At 45.0% G+C, this 22416-nt stretch overlaps 1 protein-coding gene across 2 annotated transcripts in view; it reads left to right on the plus strand.

Annotated features, from left to right (window-relative positions):
* The first annotated feature begins 1116 nt into the window (after positions 1-1116).
* Positions 1117-22416, plus strand: part of znf219 (zinc finger protein 219) — a 28265-nt gene continuing 6965 nt past the window's right edge. Inside the window, exons 1-4 of one of the 2 annotated variants that reach the window (XM_036145997.1) lie at positions 1117-1300; positions 19404-19488; positions 19683-21987; positions 22158-22304. In XM_036145997.1, the coding sequence (XP_036001890.1) occupies positions 19686-21987; positions 22158-22304 (2449 nt within the window). In that variant the 5' untranslated portion in view covers positions 1117-1300; positions 19404-19488; positions 19683-19685. Of the gene's footprint in view, positions 1301-1592; positions 1671-19403; positions 19489-19682; positions 21988-22157; positions 22305-22416 lie in introns of those variants that run through there. The other variant, XM_021312755.2, reaches the window with a different exon arrangement.

Genomic DNA, 22416 nt, shown 5'->3' on the forward strand with positions numbered 1-22416 from the left:
AAGTTAGGATTGGAACATGCAGCTTGAGCCTGTTTGTCTAACAGGCTCAATAATAGAATATAATAATAATATAGTATTAATAATGAGAATATACCCTCAAGGCATAACAATATTCACCTGCCATACAGCGACTGCTTTAAGTTTTGCATTCATCAGACCAGGCCAACTTTTCAGTTGTGATGCTCACATGTTCGTCGGTGGGCAGTGGACACGGGCCGGCGTGGACATCCTGACCGGGACGGCGACGCGGTGCATATTCTGACATCTGTCCTTCAAAGCCAGCGTTAAATACTTTGGCAACCTGAGGTACAGAAGCTCATCGGTTTATCTGGACCACGGGGGCAAGCTCATGACCCTCTAAGACCGTTGGCGCTATTGGAAAACCATTTCTCCTGCTTCTTCATCAACTTTGAGGTCACAAATGGACCTAATATACCCGCCCCCCCCAACAGGTACCATGACAAAAAGATAATCTGGGTCATAATTGTATGGCTGATCTCATGCCTGATTGGTGTATATATTTTTGTAGAGATGTTATAAGCCGGTGAAGCTTAACACCTGAATGGGACTTCTAATCCAGTTTGTTTAAAGTAGTTAAACAGTTTTTTTAAAAAAAAGTTAATATACACATTTCATTCTGATGTTATTTGTCTATATTTTTATTGCCGTGTTTTTCGGTTGGGGCCAACTCCCCCCCTCCTGGAGGACCCTTGTAGTCACTTTGCCCTCATGTTGGGACCCAGATTTGTGCACTTCTTGTTTCTTTCCCCTGGCCATGTGCTTCCGGGGTGGTTCACTACAGCATTTAACCCCCCCTCCATCACTTTTATAACACTTCAGTTGGTGAGAAACTTTCTCCTTCACCCTCCGAAAAAAAAAAATGTGTCTAAACTGTCAGCTGCCCTCCAACCCAGATGCCATATTTAGGATACAAATGTGAAGAGATGACAGCGTTGTAAAATGGAGCCCGTGCTGAGATTATAATTAACATTTCCAACCTACATCACTCTCCCTCCCACTTCTCCTTTGCTCTCCTCTCCCCTATTCACTCACTCCTGTACGATAAATTGGGGGGGGGTGAATAGAAGAAGAAAGGAGAGAAGGCGAGAAAGAAAAGAAAGGGAGGAGGAGGAGAGAGTGAGAGAGAGCAGAGGGTGACCAAACGGAGGGAGGGAGGGGGAAACGGCGTATGCTTGTATACAACCCTGATTTCCATTTTTTTCCCAACTCGTAATGTATTTAATTCAAGTGAAACGTAATCATGACGTGTCGTGTCATTAATCTCCTCGCCGCCTCTCCCGTAAGTACACTGAGTCTTTACTTTCAACCTATATCCTATATCTTCATTTATCTATTTTAGTTTTTCCCCACTACTGTGTTTACATAGCCCGTGCGTACACTTTTACACTCGGTGGCATGACACAGCGGGGATGAAACGTTTCCAAAAATGGAGAATTTAACTGCGACTCTTGTTGCCTTTTTTTCCCCCCTCTCTCTCTCTCTCGCGAGCGGGATAATGGTAGTTGTTGATGTGTTTTGTATCTCTCCGCTTCTTTCGTGCAGTTAGCTCGCGCGCGCACACAGGGGAGCGAAGAGCGCGCGCGCGCGTGTGTGTGTGTGTGTGTGTGCGGTAGCATGTGGAGCGATTGGCATTGAAGCACGTATGTATGGTATGTATGTAGGCGCGCGCTCGCTCGCTCCGGACACACTTTCCTCGGGTCATGTATGTGAAAAAGCCCGGTGTGATTTCGGCGCGCGCCCGGACGACCTGCGTTTTTAGCCTCGTCTCGTGTCCGTGACCGAAAAAACAGAAGGGAGAGAAAACCGCTGTTTTCACCGAAAAAAAAAATAAAATCCTCGGCGTAACAGTTTGAACAAGTCGACTCGGCAGGTCGGGGCGATTTTTAACGCCACTTGAACAGGGGGTCGCAAGTGCTCCGAAAGTCGCCCCGACTGTTAAAAGAGGAATCCGCTTTAAATTTGAGCAACTTAAAAGGAAGTTGGGAGCTCCTGACAGGAGGATATAGCAGGAGTGGATTTTGGCAGCTCAAGAGATAAAACAATGCGACGTTTTGAGTTTGAAAGTAAAGTAGAGTGGATACAAAATGACGATGTCAAAGCACGGCGTATTTGAAAAGTGTTTTTTTTTTTTAATGTATATTCAATTGGTAGTAAACGCGACTGGCTCGACTAATTGTCTTTGTTGGACGCACATTTAAAGACATTGTGTGGCTCGTTTGCAAGATAAGCGTCACTTTCGTTTGATCTTTGTGCAACAACAATTACAAAAAAAAAAAAAAAAAAACCGTCTCGACCGACGTTATTTCTTTTACCTTTTTTTCCCCACTACGGTGTTTACTATCAGGCGTTTAGCTGTCCTAACATCACCTCAGAAAGTAGCCTGTGAAAGTGTGGCAAGCAGGTTCGGGTCCTGCGAAGACTTTTAAGTTTGACGTTTAAAAATAAACTGGTTATCTTTTTCGGACGCCTAATTTGGCTTTTTTTTTTTTTTTTTTTTTTTTTGGTGGGGACGGATGTCGCTTGGAGATTGGCACGGGGTTAAAAATGAAATCCATGATGGCACTTTATTTTTTTATTTGTTCCTCCCCTCCTCCTTTCCATTCGCTGCTCGCTCACTCGCCTTTTTCTCCCCTCCCTTAATCTTTTGTATAGAAAATTTAGGAACAAAATGGAGCAGGGGAGAGAGCGATAGATAGGCTGACATGACACTCACACACGCCACCCCTCCGACTTGTTCTCCAAACTACCACCCCTCTCCCCTCCGCTGATGGCGTTGGATCGCATTCTTTTATTATTTTTTTTCTTCTTCTTCTTCTCTGGGATAGCTACAATCTGCAGGGCAGGGTTAATCTCGTTTTTTTTTTAGTCGGGCTGTTTATTAGTGCATTGTTTGTTGATGGTTATTTATTTCATTAATGTGCCTCTAATTGAGATGGCCGCGAGAGGAGGAGGAGGATAGAGAGAGAGAGAGAGAGGGGGAAAAAAAGAGCGTGCTGAAAATGGTTGCACGTTATTGACGCACATCACAGGGGCGAGGAGGAAATTCCTCTAGAGATAAGGCGCAGACGTGTCATCTGGCCTGACCAAAAGACACTCCCGTCGCCCTTTTTCTATATCCAAGGGAATATGTTTAGGGATCCTGAAATGGCCTATTTTTACATCCACCCAAAATGTCACACTCTTCAGAGCTCTGTGTGTGTGTGTGTGTGTGTGTCCACAGTGGAAGTAGGTTGACATTGCTGGCTTGTCCTATACTCGGATGTTTTTTTTTTCTAAGGATCTTTAAACTCTTTTTTTATACTAAGTTTCTTCCCCCGTTTTCTTAATTTCTCCTTGTCTGGTGTGAATCAGGTGAGAAAATCTAGAAGCAGGTTTCTACCCCACAGTTTATCTGATGACATCAACTAAGTTTGTCGGAATGCGTTTTTTTTTTATGCTCGTTTTCCTCATCATTTTTGATCAAATTCCTCTCTGAAGTGCGTCCCGCTCATATTCTCTTTGGCGGCAGCAAAAATGTCTTAGGGCCTGGATGTTGCTGCGCGGCCTGGATCTCAGGAAAGCCGGGGCCAACAATAAAATACATGGAATCAGTTTATGGAGACAAGCAGGGCAGGCTGGAGTGGCCAAATCAAGTTGTCATAAAAAAAACATATGGTCATTAAATTCCATTAAAATGATTTTCAAGTCCCAATTATTCTCCTGCAGACTTGATAAACCACCTACTATTTGTGCCAGGGTGTATCTCCAGGCAGACCAATGAGCTCATGGCAGGTCATACAAGTCACATGTTTTTTTCCAAAGATGCAAGGTCAAACCACTCGCAACTCCGATGTTTCAGAATCCTTATCGACATTTTTTTGTTTGCCTTGGATTTTTTTTTTATTTGCTATCTGATTTGGCTGATTCCTGTGCCTCATACGATGTCATCAACCCTTAATGCACACAAAGTGGAATTAGCGACTTTTGTGTGCCTTTTTAAATATCTGCTTTGTGAAATCCTGTGGTTGAGAGCTCTATTTTTCTTTACCCAGCTGTGGTTTTACTGTCGGTGTACATTTGTTAGTCATTGCACAGTGTCTTTTAAAATGAAACAACTTTGGAAAAAGTTGCCACAAAAATGAAAGCTGAAAAAGGACAAAAAAAAAAAGTACAAGAGATAAACAAAGCAGGAATTTGTTGCAGATTCCCGACCTTGAGATTTTGTAAAGTTTTAACCTGTGGGTACAGACCTTGGCCACAAAAGATCATACATGAATACACTTTTACTGCTAAGTTTAACCAATTGAAAATAACTGTCTATACACCATATTAGAAAGTTGGCCAATTAGCATGGCGGGCATTTCTGAAAACAGCGGCCTCTGTGTGTGTTCCCGCAGACTGGATTCATACTTTCCCTCTGGGATTTCGTAAGGTCTGCAAACATTTCCAAATCTAGCTTACATCACTAAAATATATATATGATATTAACTACCAATGTTTATTTCCATCTAGTTGCCTTTGGTGCCTGTGTTTTAGGAGGGGTAGGGGGTTGGTCATGTGATTTTTGTTCAGTCATGTGATTGTGACGCATCGCATTCCGGATTGTGGGATTGTTGATAAAAAGCAGTTAGTCTAGACTATGTGTATACAAACACACACAGGTAAATGTTATCGGACATAACAGCAATATTAATATCGGATATCAATATTGGCCCAAATTTTAATATCTGTGCATCCCTACTTATGAAAGTGTTCTATTAATTAGCTCTCTTATACTGTATACCTGTTCTTCCATTGACTTCATCATGATACACCGCACTGATTCTAATACAGGTAAAGAATAAACTTTTATCTTCTTCATTCTGTAACGGCGTCCACACTGAAGAGTGTCGCAAGGGAACAACTATATATATGCTAGGTTCAATAATCGGAACGGGATCGGATTTTTAGGTGTCTCTAAAAAGTAGAGAAAACTGTCTAGATGTGGCACATCTCTAAAAAGTATCATATGAAAAAAGCGCTTTTAGTCAGGATTTGAGTTCTTTACCAACATTATAATAATAATAAAAAAAAGCTAAAAAACCAGAAGCATTAAAAATGTTTTTCTTCAAGCTGATAATCGGCTTGCTCAGGTCAACAGCTAATTTATTAGGACATCTCTTGAAAAGCACAGATTGAAAAAAAAAACCTTGGATTTTTCTCAACAAAAACCCAAAACAGCGGCGTTGGAAGTTTTTCTTCTAATAAAACACAAAGAGTTCAAGTCGTTCCCTTCACCCCCACAGGTTGTCTGCTTTTTTTTTTTTTTGGTAACAGGAAGATGATTTCTTGTGAGACCCTTCGCAGGTACTCATCAGGATCCAGCTGCACTAATGAACATTAAACACTGGCCCAACATTAAAAAGGGTCTAATGGGTTTTGCTCATTCCGACCCCTATCTGCTTTTTGTGTTCAAGTAGTGTCCTCCTGCTCCTCCGCCACCATCAATGCCGCCTACTTACTATCTTTGTGCGTATAGTACCGCGCTGCACTTGAAGGGGCCACACACACACACACACATACACACGCGGTTCCACACACCATCCAATCCAGGTGGCTCCTGGGAACAAGATTGTATGCGAAGGAGAAAGAGATGGAGTAAAAGGGAAAGGAGTGTAGCACCAATCAAGCCTTCTGATTGATATAATTGGGTCATTAGTGCGCCGCGGGAGAGGCACCTGCTTGCCCTCAGTTAGGGAGAATCTACTGCATTGTGACATTTGAGACTGTTGAGAGTTCTGCCTGCTGCTCGGGATTACTGTGAATTTAGAGCATTAGGGCTTTACTTATATAGCGTGACACTTTGGCCGCTCGCGCTGAGTTTGACGATTACTTTCCAAACGTTCTAGCAGCCGAAGTAGATAGTTCACGCTCCCTCCTGTGTATGAATGGGTATTGGAAGTCGTAATTTTGGAAAACACAGCAAACGGAAAAGCTCAGGAGACGCCTGCTGTGATTTCAAACGGGGGGGTGAGGGGGGAGTCAGACGGCAGAAGCCTGGTGTTCTAATGAAACCGACACTCAACTTTTAATAGTCATTGATCAGCTGTCTGGTTGGAGACTACAGGAACTTTTTAGCTCATTACTAAAAATGTATCCTGCCAAAATTCATTTTCACCATAATGAATAACACTGTTGAGTTTTTGTGTTAAAGGGTATTTTACTCAACTGCTCAGCGTCTTCTACCATAAGCTGTGCTTTCCAATTCACAAGCATGTCCAGGCTGCCTCTGGGAGTATCTTGGGGTTCAGTTTCTTGCTTGAGGGCTCGCATTAGTGGACATTTACCCTCTGAGCCACATAATTACTTCAGGTTCATAGGAAATCTTGTCTTTAACATCACTGGCACAACTGATTTCCAACTTTTATGTAAACTGTTAAAGAAACACCATTGAGAAATTTCATAGTGGCTGAATTCACTTCCTTCCTTTTCTAGAAAATTTAGACTAAAATGTGGAAGACGTTTCCCTGATTTGACGCACATCACTGTTGACACGGTGGTCCGACCTAGGATCCGAACTTGATTTTAGTTTTCTTTTCTCCACGCTAGGACAATGACAAGACCTGTACCAAAGTTAGGCTTTTTTACACTGAACCTTTGAAAGTTTACAGGAATGTCTGACCCATTCATTTGACCCATTCCTTTTGCGTGGTGGAATGATTATAAAACATTCAGTGATTTTCGAAAGCTAGACTTAAATGCACAAGCCTGGATTTGTTGTAGACTTTCTTCTATCCTCAATCGGTCCAAATTATGTGCACTGGCTCAAATATATACATACACCAGAGCTGCTCGATTATTGCAAAAAAAATGAGATCTCAAGTATTTAACAAGATTTTTCATCCACTTTAATAACACGTGTTTATTGAATATAAACAATGGTTGTTAAACAATGTTTTCCTTAGGATTTCAAACAGGACAAATAAAGATGTTGGTGGCTCCCGGGAGTGACCAACAACAGTGACTAATGGTTTTCTTCCCCACAACTCACGGGATGCGACAGAAGCATCTCAAATTGCGCTCGTTTCCCAAAAATTCTATTGTAGGGCTTTTGGTATTTTCAGAACAGTCTGTGACCTTCAAGGATTAAGAGTCAGAAGATTTTGCTGGATTTTGTTGAAATCTTGCTTTTATGTCTTCTCTACAGAAGAAAAACACCCCTGGGTTCATCCTATATAAGAGACAAGGAATCAGCATAGAGAATACCATCTTTTTAAGGGCGCACCTCACAGTTGATCCAGGTAAATGGGTGAAGTGCCATGTGACGGCGACAAAGGTTGAGCATGGTTCAATGTTCTTGTGTCGCGTCGCAAGTCCATGTGCACGTCAACGTGTACGAGCTTGAAATTTCACGCGCACAAATTTTTTCCGTTCCCTTGGCTGTAGGAGGGCAGGCGACTGTCGCCTCATGGCGTAAGTTTCATAGGAAATGAACGGCGATACAGCGACGTTGCTCCCCGTGTGTGGAGCCCACTCTGCGCTGCAGCTAGCATAGCATAGCATGGTTTGCACACTATTGCTACTTGTTTGACGTCTGCTTCTGTGTATCCATAGTGTTTCCACAGCACTGAAGTCATTTTATCCCTCTTTTCTACCAACGGCTCTTTTTTCTGGCCATTATCCTGATGTCTTTAGCCTTCCTCAACTTTTCAGTCTCAGTCCTGAAGAGTTTTTAACTCGCACTGAAGGAAATGAAACCGGTTGGGGCCGTTGGAGGGTCTGCAGAATAGTGGCAAGCAGGCAGCAGTGCTGGATTCACAACACATAACAGCACGAGAGTCAAGATCAATGTCCAATTAATCGCCCAGCCCTAACATACACCCCCAATGATATTTGATTAGGTGACCCATAAAAAACTAGATCATTACCACAATATTTTATAGCCATCAACAAGGCCCTGACCTAATTTTGCGTGGATATTTTATAGGGCTGTGTTAAAAAAAAAAAATTTCCAATTATGAATCAATTCTCATGTTAATTCCTAAAAAAACGATTCATATAACCAAAGATCAATTTTGGAAAAATTAATGTTTCACTGTGAACTTAAATGTGTGAGCCGGCATTACTTGCACAGACATGAGTGCGTGGAGTCCGCACTGAGAGGCATGCACAGAGCTCAATTTTTACGACTGCGTACACGGTCTCAAGCTATAAGCTGTTTGGCGGCAAGACGTCTTCACATTGAATTGTTTTAAATGTGACACTGAGCTTGATACAGTGAGCTGCTCCAACCAGGTGGCCTCCAGGACACGCGCCATCATAGTCTCTGTGCGCACTGACCGATGTGCGGTGGGTGCCTGCTGGAAAAGAAACAGCTCTACATGCTCAACTAGCTAAGCTAATCAAACATTTAACTCTCCCTTCCCCCACTTCGTCCCGCTGGGAAAAAGTGTGGGAATTGTACTTTGTCACAAGAAATGTAGACAATGGGTACGCTTGACTATGGAGGTAAAATATTCGGTGGAGAGTCCACGTGGCTCACAGTATGCGCACAGCACACCCAAGTATGTGGAAGATATAGTATTGTGTTTTTATCAGTGAAGCGCACCGAGAGCCGACTTTAGTTTAACAACTGTTTTAGTCTTTTTATTAGTTCTTCTTCTTCTCTGAGACGTCAGCAGGACAAAAACAAAACAAAGCGCCAAGCTCCACCTAGTGGTCGGAAGCTTGGACGTAACATACATCGCAGGAGCCTTCACACTCCAATCCATAGGTGAATGTCATATTCTTAATAAAATTCAGGTAACAGCTGTTTTTAATACCAGCAATCCAATTTGAGATTGGATTGAATCCAATCAAATTGAATTGAAAAATAATCGAATCCAAATCTTGAGAATTGGAATCAAATCAATTGTTGAAATTTTAATCGATACCCAGCCCTAATATTTTAACACAGTTTTTTGGGGGGCAAAATTGGTAATTTGAACTCCACACTTAAACTCAATCCATAATTTAAGAGTTTAGATCAGGGCCATTCCTGAAGCATGCTTAGTCTGCTTTATCCACTCCTTAATAATTTTTTCCTTGTTGAAGCACCCAACTGTGTTCACGTTTCAAGAATCTACCTGATGGGGTAAGGGGAAGTTGGAAGAATGTGCAGGTGTTACTCTTTCAGTATTCCATATTGAGCAGTGCATCTGTACCATGGATAGTCAAAACCCCCCCCCCCCCCCCCCCACGCATGATGCTGCTGCCACCAGGCTTAACAGGAAGTACAATGCTCTGAGGTTTGAAAGCCTCACCTTCATTTCTTCATCCATGCATCGTAAATGTGGCCACATAGTTCAGCCTTTGTCTTGCCTGACCTTAAAAGATTTCTCGTGAATGCATTTGGCTTGTCCATGTGGGAAAACGCCACAAATTTCAGTTATGTCCATGTCGTAGCAGAGACATATTTAATGGTCTGCATCCTCATTCCACTGCAAAGTGGAATGAGAGGAAGTAGAACCGGTTTCACTCTGAAGACTGAATTTCCATAGCCTTTTTCAGGTTCATTATAGATTTGAGCCTTGGTGGTTCCTGGGTTGTTCTGGAATGTCCTAAGCTGTATCCACTGATATTAGGGAGACTGTTCGGGTTGTATGATTAAAACTAGGGTTGCACAACACATTGACATTGAGATTGGTTCTTGACACATTGTCGGTCTGATAAGTAAAAATGGAGCGATATTACTAACCAATGTTTATTTGCATCTTATTGCTGTTTGTGCATGTATTTCAGGAGGGGGAGGGGGCTGGCCATGTGGTATTTGTTTGCTCATGTGACAGAATAGTGGTGCGGTGCAGGATTGTGAGTGTTAAACTGAACCAGACAAGGAATGTCAGCGGTGTGGTTGTTTTTTCATGGCGTTGAAGGGGTAGGCATATAAATATAATATTGGTAAAATCTAATTGCAGATATTGATATCAGAACTAATTTTTACATTGATTTTCGAATTGGGTGTTCCAATATGAAAGTGATCCCAAACACATCTCCAAACTAGTTTTGGAATGGAAAATCAGTCTTTGGGAAAGGTCCTTCCCAAAACCCTAACCTCAAGTCCATTGGGTTTAAAAACCCTCTGTGGGCATGTTGGGCATTTGTTTTTGTGGGAATTGTTCAATACACGAAAGCTCCTTTGCTAACTCAACTGTTGATGCAGAGATCTAATGCAAAATCTTTGTTTAAACTTTTGAAACATTGTGTGAAACACAGTTGGATGGATGGATGGATGGATGAACACATTTTTCCACACCACTGTTCACATAAATCCCATTAAACAGCTGACATTAAATATCTACACAAACAAATCCACAGTGATCTATTTATCATTTAAGTTTTTTTGTTCTTTTTTTAGATGCATCAATCTGGGTTTTACTGGCTGATACCAATTTTCTGTTCTTCTTTGAGTCTGACGTGCCGATTATGTACTGCATACTAAAACATACTTTGTTTTAGTTAACAGATAAATGTAACAGACTTTATAAGAAGAAGAAAAATCTTCAGGGTAAGCGATATGTGGCTGGTGTCGCTCTGGCATTTTGGAAAGCTTTGACCTGTCTATACATTTTAGACAGTTCCAAAAATGTCATTAAAATTTTAGTAACAGCCTTCTAAACATCCCTCTAGCCTTACTGCTGAGTGTGGTAGTTAATTGTTTTAAATTAAAACAACAGGCGACGTCACAGTGTGTGCGAGAGAGAGATTAGTCATGATAAAATGATAAAAATAAAATTATTTGGAATTGTTTAAAGCTTTTTTTTTAGCATCTTGCATTAGCCTCAAGCACATAAACATGCCAAAGGTAGTTAGCATTACTAATTACCAATCACAGTCTCTATTCTAAAGAGATTGTGGATCCTTACATGAACTCAATTTTCCAAAAAGCTGCCAACATTTTCAAATCCAGCAAAGTTCCATGTCGACAAAGGTTGAAAGTGCACCAGCAACTATTCTTGAGTACAGCATAGATCACCCTTCCTGGTACCTTCTGGACCTGGCTCTGGGTCAGTTCGTCTCTTAGCCAGTTTGACTGAACTAAATGGGTATAAATTGATGTCCTCTGGCTGATAGCCTCCTTCTGTACCTGGAAAAGTCAGGTCTAACTGACTCACGGTTAGGCTAAATTAGCAGCACCGTCCGTAGTTTATCAGTTGTAGTAGCCCCCTCGGACAGTTGATATGACTCCGTAGACAGTAACCTTCCATTTTAAATGGCTCCCTACATCTTCCTCTTACACTTTGTTCTTGCAGTAAGAACTTCCACATAGAACCATAGAACTTACAGGTCCAATTACAGCTAACTTACTATAAATGCATAACATCTATCTATCTATCTATCTATCTATCTATCTATCTATCTATCTATCTATCTATCTATCTATCTATCTATCTATCTATCTATCTATCTATCTATCTATCTATCTATCTGTGTGTGTGTGTGTATATATATATATATACCCATTCAGAGTGAATTGCAGCAAAAATATGCAATTTAAGGATGCATAAATAATTTTTATTTGGGGGGGAGGGTATTTTTCAGTTGTGAAGCAAGCATCGTGTTTTACCCGCCAATCACTGGTCAGAGCCAACCTGAGGAACCAGGCTCAGTTGTCAATCACCACCCATTAGATTGATCGGTGTCTCACTAAAATGTTCAGCAGAAGATGAAAAAACAAATTCTGGCCTGCCAACATCAGCTTATCTTTGTTTGGAGTGGAGACATTCTCATCAAAGACCTTGTTCTTGGTAAAAAAAAAAAAAAAAAGAATAATTGTAGTTTAAAAATAAACGTATTACATAACTGTTTCTGTCAAAGGATCTAAAACATATATATAGCATAATGTAGTGCGCTTCAAGCAAAGTGTCACTTAGAAAGAGAACACAGCCTTAGTAAATTTCCCCAGAGTGAATGGAGAATCAACTCATTATTACTCTCCAGTTACTATTTTTTTTCTGTTGTAAGGATCCCTGTTCGCGTTCACATTTCTGGTGGTGGTACACATACTCCACAAGGAGGTCACGGTGTAGGGTCGGCATGCTCGGGGCTGTCGTTGCTCAAGAGCTCTGAAGACGAGGAAGGGAAGTATTGGGGAGTGCCTCAGAATGTTCTCGGGCTGATTGACAGTTCTCAGAATCAACTTGGATATGCAATTAGGGAGGACGGCTCATCAGGTAGTTGTTGGTTTTATCTGCAAAGGTTGCCGTGCCCTCTTTCGCTTTACTTCTCTTCTGTCGAGCCCAGCAGGTGATCTTCATCGCAAGGACCTTCAGTGAAAACACACCACCAGTTATTTCCTTGAATTCTCCGTTCTGCAAAAGGCTTCGGTCTTAAAATGCCAAATCAGGCGAGGCGAGTCAGTCAGCACTTCCCACTCAGCGGTTCAGACGCAGCGTGGCCCTGTGTGACTCGGAGCCACGGTCTTGTTTTTTTTTCTGCTGAGGCGCTGTGATGTTTTCAACATTCAGATATGCTTGCTCAGATCTGGCACTGTCGTGATGCTCCCAGAACGGGGCACCGAAGCTGCGAGTGAGTGTCAGCTCGTGTTCCCCGCCGGAGGAGGAATTCATTGAGAAACAAGAGGAAGCAAAGGCTTGCGAGGATGTAAAGAGGTGGGGAACGCGGAATGAAGTTGTAAGGGTAAAAACGAGGAATCAAACCAGGACAAGAGAGGCTTACTCTGTGTTTCCGTCAGACTTTGGCTATGTTGCTGACCTTAGCATGAAGAAAGATGAGCCTAGAACAGACAGAACGTTTTACCGTGTTCTAACAGATCTCCAAAAGGCGATCACCTGTTCCAGTCTTCGGTAATTTACAAAAAAGACTGAACAAATTTCTTCCGTTCTTACACCAAGATGGTTCAAAGAACATTTTCTGTGCAAGAAAGCTTCCTGGCACATCTTTAAAAAGTTAGCGTTGGAGACACTTTGGGATACTCTCATCCTTATCTCTGTTGAAGGATGGGGGGGGAGGGGGGAGGGCGCGAGCCCGGCTAAGTTGAAGCGAAGCGCCAGGGGTTCAGGGAAAGGTGAAATAAAGGAAATGAATACCGTCTGCGGGGAAGTTTGCCACGTGACTGCACAAGACAGAAACAGGGCCAGATTGTACGGTACCTCACAGAGAACAGACGGCCTTCACTTCCTTTCTCCGTCCCTGTTCGTTTTCCTTTTGTACTCTTTCTTTGTGTGTGTGTGTGTGTGTGTGTGGTCCTTCTCTCACACCAGGAGTTATCCCCAGAGAATGCCTTACCTGATACACTCGTCCTCTCCGGAGATGATATCAAACAATGCAGCTGGAACAAAGGACTTGGAGGGATGAACCTAGAAGAAAATACAGGGCTGTGAACAAGCACTTTCCCCCCATGCAGATTTCTCTCCAGCCCGAGGAAACACAAAAAAAGGAGGCGTTAACTGACGAGTTCTCTTATTAGGGGAAACCTACTGTCCAAACCAACAGGCAACAATGTGAAAAATTGCCGCCTAATCTAATAACCTGTTTTGCCACCTTTAGCGGCAACAGTTGCCGTTCAGGTGTTTGCGAAAGCTTGGCAGAGTCTTTCACACCGCTGTGGAGGAATCTTGGCTCACTCTGAACAGGCAAAACAGTTTTTATTCAACGACATTGGAGGGTTTCCCAGCATAAGCAGCCTCTTTAAAGTCATACCAGAGCATCTCAATAGGATTTCATTGAACGTTGTGTTGCTGTTTGAGACCTTTAGCCTACTTCATGCTGTCATACAGGTTCTGTTTAAGTGAAAGGTATTAGGCCTTGGTGTGGCCCGTGGAATTAATCTTGGTTTTCGGAACAAAAGTGTTAAAAACCCAGGTAATTCACGATTTAATGGAGGCAATAACTTTTTTTGAGCATATGGACGGATTAGCATTTTTTTCTTTAATGAATGCAGCCTTTGACAGCGGTGTGTGTAATCTCTGTGCTCGGTCCTGTTTCTCCCTCTTTTTTTTTTTAAATGGCGCTTTGCATTAAAGCAGCAGGTCACAAACACAATTGCATAAACTGTTATTTCTCCATAAACGACAGATCAAATTTACCCAAACCCTCTCAATGTGACACACGTTCACAGTCATTAAAGGATAGCTGAGCTGATTTTGCACTACTGCCCACACACGTTGTCAAAAAAGCCCGAAGTGAAAGGCTCTATAACACCCTGATATTTACATTTACAGCGGCGCATCTGGCCGACATGCACCAACCCGCACGCGCTGGCTTCACTATAAACTGTTGGTATTTAGACAGTGTCATCAAAACCTCCCAAAAATAAACTTGCCTGAACATATTGCACTCGCGCTCTGCTTGGCAACTATTAACCAGCGATGTAACGGATGACTCAGCAACCTCCTCTCCTCTACACACAACTTTAAGTCAGGAGGGGTTATCAGTATATAAGCCATGCAAATGTGCTTTGATTTTTCAAACAAGGAAGGGGGGGCTGGAGTGGTGGTGGGCCATCAGTTACCTCATTGCCCACAAAGTTATGCTGCAATTACTGTAATGACAACGTCTCTGCGATGCTTAAACCAGCATCACCGGCGTTTTTAGGCTGTCATTACCTTGTGTCATTACACTCCCACATGAATGCTGGGAATTCCTCAGTGGAGAGAACGATCTGCAATGAGTGCAAGTGAATCTAGGGATTCATATCCAGTATAGTACCCTTCAAAAGTATCCCCACCCTCTGCACCTTTTCACCTATTGCCACCTTATAAGCGCAAACCTCGGTGTGTTTCTTTGGGGTTTTATGCGACGGGCCAAGCAAAAAGTGGCTCATAATGGGGAAGGCAAAGGAGAATAGAGCAAACAAAATAAAAGATCTGAGTGTGGTGTACACATGCATTCGGCCTGCTCCATTCCGATAGCCCTAAATTACGTTCAGTTGAACGAGTTGCATCCGCAGGGTTCTCGCCAGCACATTTCAGCGCAACTACGCTACGCTGAATGTTGTCAAAATTAGGCTGAAATTAGATCACTATGCTCAGGAGCGTAACAGTGCTACATGCTATGCTAACAGTACTGCACGGATGTTTGAGAGCAACGTAGGAAGGTCAGTAAAGCTTCCCGGAAAACATACTAACATACTGTAGCGCTAGGACGAGTGTTATTAGCTTGACGGACAGCCCAGTGCCAGGGTTTTGTCTGGGCTCCCCCTTTGAGCTAGCCTCGTGAGACCATCCTGATCTCGCGAGGTTTCAAGGTTTCACTCGCAGATCAGTCTGGATACTCTCCGTTAAAGAAAATTTGGAGCCGTTCACCAAACGAACGTCCAATCAGCGTTGGCTTTGAGGCGGGTTGAGGTGTGACGCAACGGGAAGCGCGTCAGTTCAGTCTAAACAACATGGCGGTTTCAGCCGATAAAACTAGCGTTAGCGTGGCTATCGAGCAAGTTTATCGGAATTACAGAGTATTTATTTGCTGAGCTAACGAGCCTTTACCTGCAGCAGCAAGAGTAGCTTGGCTTGTGGTTGTGTTTTCGTCGTCGCTCGTAACAGAGCGACGACGAATCTGATTGGTTCATTTGGCCCGTCTATCACCAACATAGGCCAATCAGCTAACCAGTATTTTCGCCCCTTCCCAAAATTACTTCAACGGAAGGTTTCCAGATGGATATGCGGAGCAAATCTATCTGGCGGAGTCAGGTAACCTTTGAGCTGCCACCACCCACCCAGTGGCCGGTGTCCCCCATTACGTTGGGGGGAAAAATGGTGGTTAGGACCATGAACTAACCATCAACATAGCCATTAAAGGCCAAAGGGCATGCGTTGGAAACAGTGAACATGATGAAGAGGGCATGTGCAAAGGCGCACCATACAAACAAAGATTTTTATTTGTGAAAAAACAAATATGGTCGTCTCGCTAGAAGTTACACCTCAGTCTCAAGTCTTTTCCAGCATCTCATGGCATAATGCTGCCACCACCATGATTTCTATAGATTGATATTCTGTGTTCATTTTTCCCCCATGCATTTTGCAGGACAAACTTTTTTTTTGGGGGGGGGGGGGTGTATCTGTTTAAATGGCGCTAAATATGAATACATGCTATACTTTTTTGATTTGTATATGATAAGAAAAAATATGAGCGGGTGCACACGGGGGTAGAATTGTTTCTATGCAGCAAGAAGGTTCTAGGTTCAAGTCCTATCCTTGCCTTGAGTCTTTGTGCATGGAGTTTGCATGTTCTCCCTGTGCATGCGTGGGTTCTCTCTGGGTACTCGGGCTTCCTCCCACAGTCTTAAAACATGACTGTTGGGTTAATTGGTCTCTCTAAATTGTCCTTAGGTGTGAGTGTGTGCGTGAATGGTTGTTTGTCTCTGTGTTGCCCTGCGATGGACTGGCGACCTGTCCAGGGTGTACCCCGCCTCTCTCCCATTGACAGCTGGAGATAGGCACCAGCAACCCCTCGCGACCCCAATAGGGATAGGCGTGTTAGAAAATGGATGGATGGAAGAAAAAAAATGGTTAGTGTTTTCCTTCAACTAACAATGTATGCGCCACTTTAAAAGAAAAGAATGAAATTAAAGTTTGTTGTTGAAAGCAGAAAATAAAAAGTCCATTTATGTGAAGACTTTAATCACCATATCAACACAAAAGGGCATTAGTGACACTGCTGCCTTGCACCAAAAATGTCCTGGCACGGAATTAGCGTGTTCTCCTCGTGCATGCGCGGCTTCTCTCATGGTACTCCGGCCTAAAAACTGTTAAGTTAATCGGTCTCTCTGCATTGGACTTAAAAATGTGTGTGCGTGCATGGTTGCCCTGTGATGGATGGATGGATGGTTGCCCTGTGATGGATGGATGGATGGATGGATGGATGGATGGATGGATGGATGGATGGATGGATGGATGGGTCAACACATCCTGCCACCCCACTGTTCACACAAAGCCCATTAATTTGCTGACATAAAACATGCAGCACGCTGCTTAAATCTGATTAGCCCTGGATCCCTCTGTGTTCCCTTACAACTACCTGGGCTTTCAGAGCGCAGCCTCCAGGTTGAGAGTGTATTACATATACTGATTATTTGAACAAATGTGCCTCTTGACCATGTCTTGAGGGGTTATAGTCCCCCGGTTCCTTCCGTGCATTCCGTGGTTCATTTGCACCTTTGTTGTTTCCGTCTCTGCTCCACCCGATTCCAATCTGATTTCTGCCCCTCTGCCGGCCCTCCCCTCCCCATTCCCTCCCCTTCCCGTCCCCCCTCCCCTTCCCCTGAATCCTTTGCTGCACCTTATCGCCCTCTCTCCATCTATCCAAATTTTCTTCATTGGCATGACAGGGACCGGTGGCTGGCGACAGCCGCCGTCACGGTGGAACAATGCGAGTGCGAGGCTGATCCTCACATGATAATAGCGGCCGACTTAAAACCGCGGAGACATCCGCACATCCAGGCTTATTTCGCTTTCCGTCATCCTTCTGCCCGTTTATTTTTTTACCCGTGCGATTGCCGTGTTTATTTTTCAAAAGACTGTAGCACCTCTTCGTATTATTGTGCCACTTTCTGCTAACCTCTGTTCCAACACGCCTGTCTTTTTTAAGCACCCCACCCCCCCCTGACACCATGTTGACAATCAAATTAAATCATTTCCATTCCCATGGCCTCTGACAACGTTGTTCTGAAGCTGCCCTGTTTGTGACAGCGCTGTATATTTCTCTCCGTCTGCCTCTTCTCTTTCTCTGTGTCTGCCTCCTTTCTCATTTTTTTTCTCTTCTCCCCCCCCCTTGCTCTTCGCCATGTTGGCAGGGCCCAATCTACCAGCTGATATCAGCATTCCCTGGCACTCTGCCAACTGGCAACACTGCAGGAGAGAGAAAAAAAGAAATAGGGAGAGAGGGAGCGAATGAAAGAAAATTAGTGAATAATAGACGGCGGGAGGGTGCGAGAGGATGAGAGGGGGATGGGAGAAGTATGAATCAGGGAGAGAAAGAAAAGACAGACAAGAGGTGGGGGGGGGAAAGGAAGACGGGGAGAGAAAGAACAATAATGGTGGATTAAGAAAGGGCTGTGTGTGAGTGTTCATGTGATTGATACGGGGTGATATCCCTGTGAGTCATAGCTGAGCTAAAATGTCAACTGGCTACATGAGAATCTCTTTGTCATCCAGCCCGGGCGACACACACACACACACACACAGGGAAAACACACGCTCATCGTCCCGCAAACACATACATGATCCCGCCGCCACGCGAACGCCAACAGATCTGCCACACCTGCGAGCACAGATGTTCCATTGTTTTGCCACATTGATTTATGACCTTTTGTTTTGTTGCAATCGCCGCTCCTCAACTCAACGGCGAAAACGATGGTGGGGGTGGGTGGGGGGGAGAGAAAAACGCAGCCTGAACGTGCATAAATAAGTCAAACTGCTGTGCACTCCAAAATATTTTTGGCCTGTGTGTGTGTGTGTGTGTGAGTGAGTGAGCCAAAAAAAAAGAAAAAAGGCTCAATATGCTGTACATCACACTTGACGTTTTAGCTGATGGTGTTAAGTCGGGTGACAGTCGCAGTGCAGTCGACACACTGGTAAAAACGCTTACATCTGTAAAACACCTGAACAAGTCGCCATGACTAAGCAAAGCGCGGGTGAGTGCAGCCCCCGTCCGAGCGAAGGGAGTTAAGAAATAGCGTATTGTTGCGTCGCAATGCGTGTACGCTCTGTGTCCCCCCGATTTAAGCGCAAACGGCTGCTACTGTATGTGTGTACAGGAAGGGTGTGTGGGGAAGTCAAAACACTGCGCGCCCATCCTGTTTGGGACAGTCCATGTCCTGCGGTGGTGGCCTTAACTCCTACACACACACACACATCACTCGCACACCGGTGCGCAGCCACACTTCCGGCTAATCGTCCCATATGTGCTGACAGTATGCGAGAGAGTCCCGCGAACACATGTAGGAGGAAGAACAGGTGCACACCTGTTAAACACTGAAAAGTGCACGCGCGTGCCCACGCAGCCTGAGGAGTAAATGAAGATCAAGTGACGAGCTCCTTTTTATGTGCATACGTCGAAACGCGTTTAAACCAGCGAGAACGCGTGTCGTTCGTTTTGTCGTTGGGAAATGGTGATGGAACGTGTTCAAAGTGCCTTCAATGCAAATTGCCTTTAATCCTGTTCAGCAAAAAAAAGACAAAAACAAAAAAATCTGGCGCCTCCAGTTTGATGCTCTGTATTTCAAACCTTTGCCTCTTACACTTGTGCAGTTTTACACACAGCCTCTAATTAGATGATCACTAAAGTATGAGACTGTGTGTAGTTTTTCAGATGAACAAGAATTTTAAAAATCTAAAATGTTTTGTGTTTTTTTAAGTTGGCATCGGGATATTTGTGTTAAATATTCCTGCCCGCTGATTAGGTTTATTTGCTTATGTTGTCCCCAGGAAACTAGAGAAAGAGGCTGCCTCAGAAGTGTATCCACCCTTGGCCGGGACACTAAAGAATGGCATAAAATCACACACACTGCTGGTAAGTTTCTACTCCTGCTTTATAGACTGGATGTAGAAGCATATACTCACATACCGGAATACATTCTGAATGTGATCTGTAAGTAGAAAAGTGCCTGTAGTCAGGATTGATTTACAGTTGGGGGGGGTGGGGGGATCCATTTCGAAGAATTTTCTAACCAATCTTTGTGCTTGTCTTTGTCTTTTCATTGGTAGAGGATGGATTCTCCACCAGAGTGTGTGTTGTCTCTTACTTGTGAGCAGCCCCAGTCTCCCCAGACGCTGCCGTCTCTCGACCACAGCCCTCAAGCTTCCTCTCCACTACCGGACAGCCCGGTTGTCCTGCCCATCCCCAGCCCCGAACCATCCCCGCACAGTCCTGACACCACGCCGTATTTCCCCCTCTCTCCCTTCCCCCTTCAAGAGGTCAACAATAACGACTGCCTTGATCTCGACGGAGAAGATTGCGAAGAAGAGCTGGATGGAATTCCTCCGTCCCCGACGCCAGCAGTAGCTTTGTTTCCTGGAGGAAGCACTCAAGATGCGGGATGCGAGCCCGGTTTGGATTCCTCCCCACCAGACACTCCGTCGGCTCCCTTCCTCGGGTACGGTGCCCTCGAGTTGGCCCTCTCTTCAGGACACGGTGGAAACTGCAGCGATGAGCTGGATCTCCAACTGTTCCAGAAGGAAACTGTCACCAGGGCCACACCAGGACCTGGAGGGGCCTCGCCTGGGCCTGCGCTCAAGTTTCCCTGTCATGTGTGTGGGAAGAGGTTTCGGTTCCAAAGCATCTTGTCCCTTCACGCTCGAGCACATAGTTTGGACCGAGACCGAAGAGCTTCATCTCTGTACCGCACTAGACCCCCCTCATCTTCCCTGAAGCAGCACCTCAAAGTCCATCAGAACCACAAAGACTTGCTCTCCAATCACAGAAGTAGCTCAAATCAGTGTTTACTGCCAAAAACTCTCATCCAGCATCTCACGGAGGAGGAGGGTGTCAATGGAGAGGATAAAGGTTTAAATTATGATCTAAAGACGGACCAGAACCCAAACTTTCTACTGGATGACAGCACACCCCTGACCCCTCCGCTCACAGAGGACCCTGTATCTGTAACCTCCCCTTATTCCTCTACTGGCGAGGGCTCGTCTGTTGCCACGGTGCCCACGTTTCGCTGCCATGCCTGCAAGGGAAAATTCCGCACAGCTTCTGAACTGGCGCGTCATGTCCGCATCCTCCACAACCCGTACAAATGCACCCTTTGTCCTTTCTCTGCCAGCCAAGAAGAGAATCTGGCGTCTCACTTACAGGAGTGCCACCCCTCCCCTGAGGTGTCGGCCTTGACACCAGCCTTCAACTGCAGGACGATCATTGACACGCCAGTGCCCACCCCAACCCACACCCCGGCCCCGACCCCTAGTAACCCTCAGATTACATCGGCCGCTGGAGCCTCTGCTCCCTCCTCGGTGCCAGCATTTCGCTGTGACACTTGTGGCCAGAGGTTTACCCAGTCCTGGTTCCTGAAGGGACACATGCGAAAACACAAGGACTCCTTAGACCATAAGTGCCAGGTATGTGGCCGTGGCTTCAAGGAGCCTTGGTTCCTCAAGAACCACATGAAAGTTCATCTTAACAAGCTCGGCCTCAAAGCTGGACTAGGAACCCATGGTATTCTCGGGAGTGCTGAGCAGCAGTCCAAAGGCTCTGCTAGTACCCACACCCTCAACTCTCTCTACTCAAGCCTGCTTATGGCCCAGCGAGGGGGTGGAGCCAGAGGTGGACAAGGAAGAGCGGACAGAGAAACTGGGGGCAGGATTGACATGAGCTTAAGCAAGTCCGCCATCCTGGGATATCTTGGCTTGCCCAGTGATGGCAGTGGTGCCAGTTGCATGGAGAGACTTCAGGCAGCAGCTCAGGTGGCAGAGATGGGAAACAGTGGCGGAGGCATCAGTGGAGGCGGCGACCCTGGCAGAGGAGGGGGAACATCCAGAGGCACAGGTGAAACCACGTCAGCTATTTCAGAAGGAGGGGACCAGGCAAACTGGTGGCAACTGGTCGCTCGCAGCCTGGCCGTGGCTCAGCACCAGCAGAGGCCACAGCAACGAGGGCAGCAGCAAGGCCAGCGAGCTCCGGGGCGCAGTTCAGTGATCACAGAAGCTGACCAAATCAGGGCCTACCGATCAGGCCTGGATGCCAGAGGAGAGACTGGAGGAACTGGGGGGCCTTGGGAATGCCCGGACTGTGGAAAGTTGTTCCGCAGCCTGCAGCAGATGGTGGTGCACGCTCGCGTCCACGCTCAGAGGCCGCAGAACCGTGGCGCCGGCGAAGACGAGGGGACTAGCAATCGAAGAGGAGTGGGGCTAGGAAGAGGAGGCGGCAGTGAAGTGAGATCGGAATCCCAGCTGCACAGCGGTGGATCCCAGCAAATGGGAGAGTTAAGACAGGAATCAAAGCTGAACAGCGGTGGATCTCAGCAAACCGGAGCAGTCACAGGGTTTCACTCTGTTATTTCAAACTATAAAGGTATTGCATATGCTGTCTTTGGTTTGTTTATTTCTATTATTTTTTTTTTTTGCTTGGTTACATGTAATGGTATTTGTTGCGTAAAGCTTTTATCTTATATGTTTCCTCTTGTAAATAGTGCCTTTTTCTCCGGCACCGACTGTTCTGTTTACATTTCTCTCCACTTGCAGGAGAGAACGGCTTCGCTGCAGTCTCCTCCATGCCCTCAGTTCCCACCAGGGAGCGAGTGCGTGGCAGAGGGATAAAAGACTGCCCCTACTGTGGCAAAGCCTTCCGCTCTTCCCACCATCTCAAAGTGCACCTGAGAGTTCACACAGGTGAGACGCTGCTGTGGGTTTAATAAGCCTCGTTTCTCTTCTCTCTTTTTTTTCTCTCCCTCTAGGAATCCCTGGAAAGGTTTTCTAAGTGTTGTCTCTTTTTCAGAACTAC

Source organism: Fundulus heteroclitus, chromosome 14 (genome assembly GCF_011125445.2).
Source record: "Fundulus heteroclitus isolate FHET01 chromosome 14, MU-UCD_Fhet_4.1, whole genome shotgun sequence".
Classification (NCBI taxonomy): Eukaryota; Metazoa; Chordata; class Actinopteri; order Cyprinodontiformes; family Fundulidae; genus Fundulus; species Fundulus heteroclitus.